The following is a 12015-nucleotide window of genomic DNA, read 5'->3' as shown; positions in this document are numbered from 1 at the left end:
ATATTCGAGTATACGTTCTCACGCAGTTGCTTTTAGCTGCGGGCATTACACTACAGGCTCTTCTCACTCTTTCTTGTCTCTCCTTCTCACAGAGACTTAAATCAAGCGCACCACAGAAAGGTAGCGGCATGGGTAACGTTAGCTGTGATGCTAACGGAGCGGTGCGAGTGGTAATACAAGAGAAAGAAGGTGCGAATCTGGTAACAAATGAAGGAAGAATTAATTCCCAAGAAAAACAGCACGGCGTCCATCGTCTGGCGGTGGCTTGGCTTCAAGCGGGAAGATGTTGAACAGACAACCGTAATATGTCAAGTATGCGGCAAAAGCGTTGCTACAAAAAGTAGCAACACTGATCATTTCTAGCATCATTTGAAAAGTCACCCGCTAGAGAATGAAGAGTGCTTGAAACTCCGCATGTCAACATCTCCGTTCGGTGCCATACCCACAAAATGCCGAAGCAACCATTTCCATGAAAAAAAAGTCAATAACAGAAGGAGATAACGTCCGCAGGAACCTACCACATAGCGAAGGACAGACACTATTTGATTTCCTATTATGCAGCTCATTTTTATTTGACAGTTATTGAAATATCGTGTGACATCATGCACAAAAGTGCACTTTATTTGTTTTAAACTATTGTAGTGGCGTTCTGTACAAAAAGTGCACTTTAATATAGTGTTGTTTTGATATGTAAGCAGCACCAAGTTCCTGGGGGTGCAGATAACTGACAATATAACCTGGTCCCTACACACCGGAGCTCTTGTAAAAAGAGCTCAGCAGCGCATGCACTTTTTGCGTCGGATGAAAAGAGCACAGCTCCCTCCCCCCATTCTCACCACATTCTACAGAGGCACTATAGAGAGCCTGCTGACCAACAGCATCTCTGTCTGGACTGGAGCCTGCAATGCATCAGACTGGGAGTCTCTGCAGAGAGTGGTGAGGACGGCGGAAAAGATCATCAGGACTCCTCTTCCTCCTATCCAGGAGATCGCAAAAAGCCGCTGCCTGACCAGGGCTCAGAAAATCTGCAAAGACTCCTCCCACCCCCACCAAGGACTGTTTTCACAGCTGGACTCTAGAAAGAGGTTTCGCAGCCTCTGAAGCAGAACCTCCAGGTTCTGTAACAGCTTCTTCCCTCAAGCCGTAAGACTCTTGAACGCATCATAATTAAATTACCCCCTCAACTCCCCCCAAAATGGATTAACTCGCTGGAATAAAAAAGACAATATAACATGCATATAACATATATATTTATTTATTTTATAAATATATATATTTATATATTATTTACCGGTATATATATTTATTTACTCATATATGCACCTTATTGCTTTTTTAACCTGCACTACCATGAGCTAATGTAACGAAATTTCGTTCTTATCTGTGCTGTAAAGACAATGACAATAAAAAAGAAGTCTAAGTCCAGTCTAATATGTCATCTTAGTGACATCGTGCACAAAAGTGCACTAATAGCTTGTTTTAAAATGTCTCTGACAATCTTGCACTTTCTGTTTTGGAAATGACATGAATGTTTGTGCCACTGCTTAATAACTGTTTAATTAATACAGTGTTGGTCAATTGACTTAGTTGTGATTTCACTCTCTGCATGAAAGTTTAAAATGAGCATATATCAATGCAGTATGAAGAAGAATGTTTTAATGTAGACACATAGAATCATCATACTGCTGTGATTATATGCATCAAGTGTTCATTCAAGGCTAAGGCAAAATATGGAGATATATATCGTGTATTGTGACATGGCCTAAAAATATTGAGATACTAATGAAAGGCCATATCGCCCAGCCCTACTTGAGGTATTTTAATCAGTTATTTATTCCTGTCTGAAATCATCCAATAATCCAATAAAACAGTAATAAATGTAAACAAAAAGTCTATCTCTAAGTTTGGAAATAATTTCCTTCTTTTGACCTCTTTTATAGCTGCTCTTTGAATGTCACTGATTGTAAGTGGCACAATCATATGTGACTTGTATTTAATGTAATTTAACTCTGTTATAATGTGCTACATAATTGTTGGTGTGTAAACCTGGTGAAACCGCAAATGCTGCATCAAATTAGACGTGCTCGACCCTTTAGGCACAACTTTTCCTCAGCAGGCTTTGCAGACGGATCGGGCAGATAATTATGAGGAACTATGAGGTCATACCGATAAATGTAAAAATAGCCCCGATAATCGATAAAAAAACAAACAAACAAAAAATGCTCTAATGAAGCGAGATTGCCCATACTGTTCTATAGGTGGGTTAGGGCAGTGTTTTTCAACCTTTTTTGAGCCAAGGCACATTTTTTGCGTTGAAAAAATGCGGAGGCACACCACCAGCAGAAATCATTAAAAAACGAAACTCAGTTGACAGTAAAAAGGCGTTGTCGCAATTGTTGGGTATGACTTTAAACCATAACCAAGCATGCATCAATATAGCTCTTGTCTTAAAGTAGGTGTACTGTCACCACCTGTCACATCACACCATTTGTTTTGAGTTTTTTGCTGTTTTCCTGTGTGTAGTGTTCTAGTTCTTGTCTTTGGTGGCTTTCCTGTGTGTAGTGTTCTAGTTCTTGTCTTGCGCTCCTATTTTGGTGGCTTTTTCTCTTTTTTGGGTATTTTCCTGTAGCAGTTTCATGTCTTCCTTTGAGCGATATTTCCCGCATCTACTTTGTTTCAGCAATCAAGAATATTTCAGTTGTTTTTATCCTTCTTTGTGGGGACATTGTTGATTGTCATCTCATGTTCGGATGTACATTGTGGATGCCATCTTTGCTCCACAGTAAGTCTTTGCTGTCGTCCAGCATTCTGTTTTTGTTTACTTTGTAGCCAGTTCAGTTTTAGTTTCATTCTGCATAGCCTTCCCTAAGCTTCAATGCCTTTTCTTAGTAGCACTCTCCTTTTGTTTATTTTTGGTTTAAAGGGGAACATTATCACAATTTCAGAATGGTTAAAACCATTAAAAATCAGTTCCCAGTGGCTTATTATATTTTTCGAAGATTTTTTCAAAATTTTACCCATCACGCAATATCCCTAAAAAAAGCTTCAAAGTGCCTGATTTTAACCATCGTTATAAACACCCGTGCATTTTCCTGTGACGTCACATAGTGAAGCCAACACAAACAAACATGGCGGAAAGAACAGCAAGCTATAGCGACATTAGCTCGGATTCAGACTCGGATTTCAGCGGCTTAAGCGATTTAACAGATTACGAATGTATTGAAACGGATGGTTGTAGTGTGGAGGCAGGTAGCGAAAACGAAATTGAAGAAGAAACTGAAGCTATTGAGCCATATCGGTTTGAACCGTATGCAAGCGAAACCGACGAAAACGACACGACAGCCAGCGACACGGGAGAAAGCGAGGACGAATTCGGCGATCGCCTTCTAACCAACGATTGGTATGTGTTTGTTTGGCATTAAAGGAAACTAACAACTATGAACTAGGTTTACAGCATATGATATACATTTGGCAACAACATGCACTTTGAGAGTGCAGACAGCCCAATTTTCATCAATTAATATATTCTGTAGACATACCCTCATCCGCGCTCTTTTCCTGAAAGCTGATCTGTCCAGTTTTGGAGTTGATGTCAGCAGGCCAGGGAAGCTAGGGTCGATATTCTTCTCTTGATCATCTTCGGTGGCATAAGGGACGGTGTGAGCCAAGACATCCAGGGGGTTTAGCTCGCTCGTCTGCGGGACCAAACTGCCGCCATTGCTTGCCGTGCTACCGAGGTCCTTTGTTCCTGAATTGCTCACACACTCCGGCAGATTCAATGGGGGTCTGGCGGCAGATTTCTTTGACTTTATCGTTGGAAATGCATCTGCTTTGAGTGTCGCAGGATATCCACACATTCTTGCTATCTCTGTCGTAGCATAGCTTTCGTCGGTAAAGTGTGCGGAACAAACGTCCAATTTCTTGCCACTTTCGCATCTTTGGGCCACTGGTGCAACTTGAATCCGTCCCTGTTCGTGTTGTTACACCCTCCGACAACACACCGACGAGGCATGATGTCTCCAAGGTACGGAAAACAGTCGAAAAAACGGAAAATAACAGAGCTGATTTGACTCTGTGTTTGAGAAAATGGCGGATTGCTTCCCGATGTGACGTCACGTTGTGACGTCATCGCTCCGAGAGCGAATATTAGAAAGGTGTTTAATTCGCCAAAATTCACCCATTTAGAGTTCGGAAATCGGTTAAAAAAATATATGGTCTTTTTTCTGCAACATCAAGGTATATATTGATGCTTACATAGGTCTGGTGATAATGTTCCCCTTTAAGCATTAGATACCTTTTTACCTTCACACTGCCTCCCGCTGTTTCAAACATCTACAAAGCAAATAGCTACCAGGTGCCACCTACTGATATGGAAGAGTATTACACGGTTACTCTGCCGAGCTCTTGGCAGCACCGACACTCAATAACAACACATCATTTGCAGACTATAATTACTGGTTTGCAAAAAATATTTTTAACCCAAATAGCTGAAATTAGATAATCTCCCACGGCACACCTGACTGTATCTCACGGCCCACCAGTGTGCCGGTTGAAAAACACTGGGTTAGGTTGAGCAAATCAAGCGCTCCTATTCTTCTGAGTGCCTTGCTGTAAGCTGAACTGCACCAATTTTGTCAAGAGGAGTGCTCAAAAATTCAAGCAGAAGCTTGTGGATGGCTACCAAAAGCGCCTTATTGCAGCGAAACTTGCCAAGGGACATGTAAGCAAATATTAACATTGCTGTATGTATACTTTTGACCCAGCACATTTGCTCACATTTTCATTAGACCCATAATAAATTCATAAAAGAACCAAACTTCATGAATGTTTTTTGTGACCAACAAGTATGTGCTCCAATCACTCTATCACAAAAAAACAAGAGTTGTAGAAATTATTGGAAACTCAAGACAGCCATGACATTATGTTCTTTACAAGTGTATGTCAACTTTTGACCACGACTGAATCTGCGGCTTATTATATGGTGCGGCTTATATATGAAAACATATGTATATATGCCAGTGCACTCTACAGTCCGGACAATATGGTAGAGTATTTACAGTAGATACAGTGTATATGGAATGGCATCTAAGTACAGTGGAAGGCAATTAGAGCATGCAATGTAAATAACAGAGATACTGCTGAGCAGGTGTGTAGTACAAACAAGAAACAAAGGGAGGGGTCCACGCTCTCGTGTTGCATGCGGGTACCTTGAGGTCGAAGTGAGCGATCTGTTTGGAGTGCAGGTAGAAGACTCCATCAAGGATCTGCTTCAGGAACTGAGTGGCTTCCTCCTCGCTCAGCGACTCCTTCTCTGCCAGGAAGTCGAAGAGTTCGCCCCCGGCCACGCTGAGGGGGGGGAAGATGGAGAATTAAAACGCGAGATCACTTGGCTCAGGGGCAGCGATAAATCCCTTTTTAATGGAGCTGAGCGAAGGTAATCTAATCACGCAGGTGCATTAGAGTCCAGTCAATTTATACGACCTGAGTAGCTTTTAACCAGCTCTGGAAAACATTCAGGCTCAAGGTTTGAGCACATTTACATTAGGGGTTGTTAAGGTGCTATCATTATCTGCACGAAATAAAACACATAGGTCTTTTCTAGGCAGCACTTAAGTGTTTTCAAATGTCTACTGTGATGCAAAAGCGACTTTTTAATGATGTTTTAACAGTAACATGTGTTCCTAGGAGGGTTGTCTCGATACCAATATTTTAGTGCCGGTACCAAAATGTATTTCAATATTTTTTTGATACCTTTCGATACTTTTCTAAATAAAGGGGACCACACAAAAATGGCATTATTGGCTTTATTTTAACCAAAAATCTGAGGGTACATTAAACATATGTTTCTTATCGCAAAAAGCCGCTGCCTGACCAGGGCTCAGAACATCTGCATAGACTCCTCCCACCCCCACCAAGGACTGTTTTCACTGCTGGACTCTAGAAAGAGGTTCCGCAGCCTCCGAAGCAGAACCTCCAGGTTCTGTAACAGCTTCTTCCCTCAGGCCGTAAGACTCTTGAACGCATCATAATTATCCCCTTAACTCCCCCCAAAATGGATTAACTCGCTGGAATAAAAAAGACAATATAACATACGTTGATTCATATGAAAAAATGCAATATATTTATCTGTACAGTAACCTATTTATTTATTTATATATGCACCTTATTGCTTTTTTTATCCTGCACTACCATGAGCTAATGTAATGAAATTTCGTTCTTATCTGTACTGTAAAGTTCAAATTTGAATGACAATAAAAAGGAAGTCTAAGTCTAAGTCTACTCAGTGTCCTAGTGGTTAGAGTGTCCGCCCTGAGATCGGTAGGTTGTGAGTTCAAACCCCGACCGAGTCATACCAAAAACTATAAAAATGGGAGCCATTACCTCCCTGCTTGGCACTCAGCATCAAGGGTTGGAATTGGGGGTTAAATCAGCAAAAATGATTCCCGGGCGTGGCCACCGCTGCTGCCCACTGCTCCCCTCACCTCCCAGGGGGTGAACAAGGGGATGGGTCAAATACAGAGGACAAATTTCACCACACCTCGTGTGTGTGTGTGACAATCATTGGTACTTTAACTTTACTTTAACTTTATTGCAAGTTTGTCCTTAAATAAAATAGTGAACATACTAGACAACTTGTCTTTTAGTAGTAAGTAAACAAACAAAGGCTCCTAATTAGTCTGCTGACGTATGCAGTAACATATTATGTAAATTATCAATATTTTATATGGTCAAAATAATAAAGGACAAGCTGTAAAAATTGATTATTAATCCACTTGTTCATTTACTGTTATTTACTGCTTACTTCCTGTTTCAACATGTTCATTTTAACACTTCTGTTAAAATGTAATAATCACTTCTTCTTCTTCTGTTGATTGGATACTTTACATTAGTTTTGGATGATACCACACAGGGACGGCGTGGCGCCGTGGAAGAATGGCCGTGCGCGACCCAAGGGTCCCTGGTTCAATCCCCACCTAGTACCAACCTCGTCATGTCCGTTGTGTCCTGAGCAAGACACTTCACCCTTGCTCCTGATGGGTGCTGGTTAGCGCCTTGCATGGCAGCTCCCTCCATCAGTGTGTGAATGTGTGTGTGAATGGGTAAATGTGGAAGTAGTGTCAAAGCGCTTTGAGTACCTTGAAGGTAGAAAAGCGCTATACAAGTACAACCCATTTATCATTTATTTAGGTATCGATCCGATACCAAGTAGTTACAGGATCATACATTGGTCATATTCAAAGTCCTCATGTGTCCAGGGACGTATTTGCTGAGTTTATAAACATAATATGAATTTAAAAAAAAGGAAAAAAAGATTCTGTGACGATAAAAAATATCGATGTTGTAGTTTCCTTATGAAGCCTTAGCTTGACGCTCCTCCACTTTCTCCTGCTCCGCTTGCTGCGGCAACAACAAACAAAACTCCAGACGCTCCTCTTCGTTTTGTATCGTTTACTTGTCAACTTAATCATTCAAAAACGTAAAACAATAACGATGTGGGAACAAATAAATGGCAAAATAAAGCGAGTTTGTTACTGTAAGAAAGAGATAGAAAAAGTAAGAGTAAGGTCAAAAAACTGTGTGGCTCGATTCCCCCCATACCTGACTGCCATTACCCATAATACATTGTGTCCAAACCATATTACCACACAGATCTTTCCGCCATATATGTTACGTAATCTTCACTGTATTAAAGCAGTATAAAATAGTACGTCATCAAATTATTCAGACAAATGTAATAATTACAAATAAAGTGTACCTTATAATTATTCAAAGCATGCAATATATACATTTTCGTATTATTTAAATAAAGTAAATAGTCCCATTTTGGCTGAATAAACATAAAGCACCTTCCATAAAATGTAAATGAACTTAAACAGCATTTAGGCTCCTACGGATATAATCATAATAGTATCGACTAGATACATTATTGTACTTGGTATCATTACAGTGGATGCCAGGTGTAGGGATGATACTCGAAACCGGTTTTCCCGGTTGTTCGATAAGAAAAGAACCGAGTCCTCGGACTTGAATCCCTTTTTGAGAACCTGTACCCGTTATCGAGACCACTATAGTAAAGAAAAATAGTTGGTTCTTTATTCGAATCCCTGGGAAGGAATCCCGTCCCGACCAGAAATGCCCCGTGGGACATCTCAAGAAATGACGTCATGTAGCTCAGTCATTATGCGCAGATAGCGAAAGCAGGAAAAACAATGGACCGGAAAAAGCGCTCCAAGGTGTAATAAAGTTCAAAACAAAAGGTATAATCCAATGAATAACTTTACTGAGAGATTTGAGCAGGGTACAAACACATGACGAACACTTTTACGACCAACCGGAAACATAGCAACCAGGCTAGCAACGCACCTCCTTTACGGCAGCTGTCGCAACGTTCTTAAAGCAACCGCAGCACATACATATTGATACAACATATATGACATGATCTCCCTTTTTTAACTTTTGTTTTTCTTTCCTTGTAAACAAAACAAAATCACACTGTATATGTGTTGTCTGTCTAATTATAAATAATGCAGACGAGGCGTGTTGGCTGAGTTCTTGACGTTTACTTTCACAGCGTGACGACATGCAACAACACTTTTCGGGGCTACCGCGCATGCTCGTCACTCCCGTTGCATGCTGGGTAGTGTAGTTGTTATATTCCCTAGCTCAGGGGTCGTCAACCCAAAATGTTGAAAGAGCCATATTGGACCAAAAAAACAAAAACACATTTGTCTGGAGCCGCAAAAAATTAAAAGCCATATTACATACAGATAGTGTCTCATGAGATATACATTGAATTAAGAGGACTTAAAGGAAACTAAATGACCTCAAATGTAGCTACAAATGAGGCATAATGATGCAATATGTACATATCGCTAGCCTAAATAGCATGTTAGCATCAATTAGCTCACAGTCATGCAGTGACCAAATATGTCTGATTAGCACTCTATACATGTCAATAACATCGACAAAACTCACCTTTGTACATTCATGCACAAAGTTACAAGTTTGGTGGACAAAATGAGACAGAAAAAGGATAAAACACGTCCTAGGAAGTCGGAGAAAGTTATATATGTAAACAAACTAAGGTGAGTTCAAGGACCGCCAAAATTAGTAGGACAAAACGGTGCTGCCAAATACTCGAATCAGTGAAGCATGTTTAATATAAACAGTGTGATTTATAACAATTAGGGAGGTTTGTGTCATGTTTGTCCTCCTACAGAAAACATACTAAAACAAAAAATATTTTTTTTCCCCCTCATCTTTTTCCATTTTTCATACATTTTTTAAAAAGCTCCAGAGAGCCACTAGGGCGGCGCTAAAGAGCCGTATGCGGCTCTAGAGCTGCGGGTTGCCGACCCCCGCCCTAGCTCATAACATCAAATCTTTCCCCCTATAAAGAAATAATGTTAACTCAATAAAGTGTATTTCTTTTTTTAGCTTTAACTTTTCATCTTTTAGCATTGTAACCACATTTGCAAACAACTTTTCTCTTCATAGAATTTTCGTTCAATAAAGAAAAAAAGTGCAAAAATGTCAAAGCATCATAACAAACAGTTATGTCAAATAGCAGCAGAAGTGCACTTTTTGGAGAGCTGTATTATTTTCAGTTTTGCGCCCAAGGGACTGATTTTATTTAACACTATATTATTATTTATACACCGATAGTGATCACAGAGACAGGTTGTTTTTGTGTTACTGTATATATTTGTTTACTTTGGGTAACAACAGTGAATATTTATATATTTTATTTTTTTTAGGGGGGTAACAGTCAATATTTATTTATTTATTAGATTTAATTTTTTTCTTATATAATAAAAGTAAGCTTTTGTTAAACCAAATATTGTGTTTTTTTCCATATACAACAACCTATCTGAACTCGATAAAAGAATCGATAAGGAATCGGTTTGATAAGAGGATTCGATAATAAGCTCAAACTCAATAATTCCTATCAAACATCATCCCTAGCTATTGTATCCTCCTATGGTGTGTAGTGAAGCATGTTTAGCTATTCCTCATCCTGCAGGGATGATACTTGTAAGAAACTTACTTTATTTGTCGCCATGGAGGCGAGGATTAGTGATTTAGAAGTAGCTAAAACACTGCCGACTGCGGATGGACTTGGCTAGCTAGCTAGCCATGTCTTAAAGCACCTCTTCCTGAGGGCGTTTAAGTGTTATAACTTCACCTCTATCGTCAGTTTTTAGGTCAAAATGCGTCCGTTCTCCCTTTTCTGTCTACACACTGTGTCTGCTTGTAAGTACTCCGTGAATGTGCGCTGCCGAACATGCTCCTCTGCTCGTAAACCAGCAATGTCACCACGTGACGACGCGCCGTCATGCCCGGCAACCGGTACTTTTCGAAGAGACTATAGTACCGTTTTTGATTCATTAGCACCGCGATACTATACTAGTACCGGCATACCGTACAACTAGGGCTGGGCGATATATCGATATGCGCGATATATCGCGGGTTTGTCTCTGTGCGATATAGAAAATGACTATATCGTGATATTCGAGTATACCTTCTCACGCAGTTGCTTTTAGCTGCTGGCATTACACTACAGGCTCTCATCCCTCTTTCCTGTCTCTCCTTCTCACAGACAGCAAGCACAGCTTCTACACACGTCACATACTGTCACGTCATACATCACATACGTATACACCCTCGCGCAGAAGAGAGGTAGCAGCATGGCTAACGTTAGCTGTGATGCTAGCGGTAATACGAGCGAAAGAAGGTGCGAATCTGGTAACAAATGAAGGAATAATTAATTCCCCCCAAAAACAGCAGGGGGTCCATCGTCTGGCGGTGGTTTGGCTTCAAGTGGGAATATGTCGAACAGACAACCGTAATTTGTCAAGTGTGGGGCAAAAGCGTTGCTATAAAAAGTAGCATTACTGCTAATATGTAAATGGTAAAATGGTAAATGGGTTGTACTTGTATAGCGCTTTTCTACCTTTTTTAAGGAACTCAAAGCACTTTGACACTATTTCCACACTCACACACACACATACACACACTGATGGCGGGAGCTGCCATGCACGGCGCTAACTAGGCCCATCAGGAGCAGGGGTAGCATCATTTGAAAAGTCACCTGCTAGAGAATGAAGAGTGCTTACTCCGCATGTCAACATCTTCGTTCGGTGCCACACGCCCACACCATCAAAATGCCGAGGCAAACATTTCCAAATCAACACCGTATGAAAAAAAATAGTGATTTTTTTTTTTGTTGTGATTTCCTTCTCTGCATGAAAGTTTTAAAGTAGCATATATTAATGCAGTATGAAGAAGAATGTTTTAATGTAGACACATAGAATAATCATACTGCTGTGATTATATGCATCAAGTGTTCATTCAAGGCTAAGGCAAAATATCGAAATATATATCGTGTATCGCGATATGGCCTTAAAGTATTGCGATATTAAAAAAAGGACATATCGCCCAGCCCTACGTACAACACAAGTTTTTTATGACTTTTTGAAAGAAAAACATCCTTCCTCATCAACATGATAATGCCTCTGACCCCCACCCTAGCTAGATTTAAGAAAGAAAAAAAAACAGGCTTCTCGACACACCAGAAATGAAAGCCAAATAAACACAGAAATGTAGAGTACTTCAGATACTTTCACTGTAAAGGTAAGGACGTTATGATTAGAGATGTCCGATAATGGCTTTTTTGCCGATATCCGATATTGTCCAACTCTTAATTACCGATTCGGATATCAACCGATACCGATATATACAGTCGTGGAATTAACACATTATTATGCCTAATTTTGTTGTGATGCCCCGCTGGATGCATTAAACAATGTAACAAGGTTTTCCAAAATAAATCAACTCAAGTTATGGAAAAAAATGCCAACATGGCACTGCCATATTTATTATTGAAGTCACAAAGTGCATACATTTTTTTAACATGCCTCAAAAAAAGCAGCAGGGAATTTGGGATATGCTCTCCCTGAGAGAGCATGAGGAGGTTGAGGTGGGCGGGGTTGGGGGCGGGGGTGTTAATGTGGG

General features: G+C 40.3%; 1 protein-coding gene across 1 annotated transcript in view; it reads right to left on the bottom strand.

Moving 5' to 3' along the window:
- Window positions 1-12015, bottom strand: part of dapk1 (death-associated protein kinase 1) — a 178193-nt gene that overhangs the window by 92034 nt on the left and 74144 nt on the right. The window contains exon 4 of the mRNA XM_061980418.1: window positions 5208-5346. Coding sequence (XP_061836402.1) covers window positions 5208-5346 — 139 coding nt within the window. The remainder of the gene's footprint in view (window positions 1-5207; window positions 5347-12015) is intronic.

The sequence above is a fragment of the Nerophis lumbriciformis genome, linkage group LG20 (genome assembly GCF_033978685.3).
Source record: "Nerophis lumbriciformis linkage group LG20, RoL_Nlum_v2.1, whole genome shotgun sequence".
Taxonomy (NCBI): Eukaryota; Metazoa; Chordata; class Actinopteri; order Syngnathiformes; family Syngnathidae; genus Nerophis; species Nerophis lumbriciformis.
The sequence above is the reverse complement of the archived record's forward strand: the minus strand, read 5'-3'. Positions and strand labels throughout refer to the sequence as shown.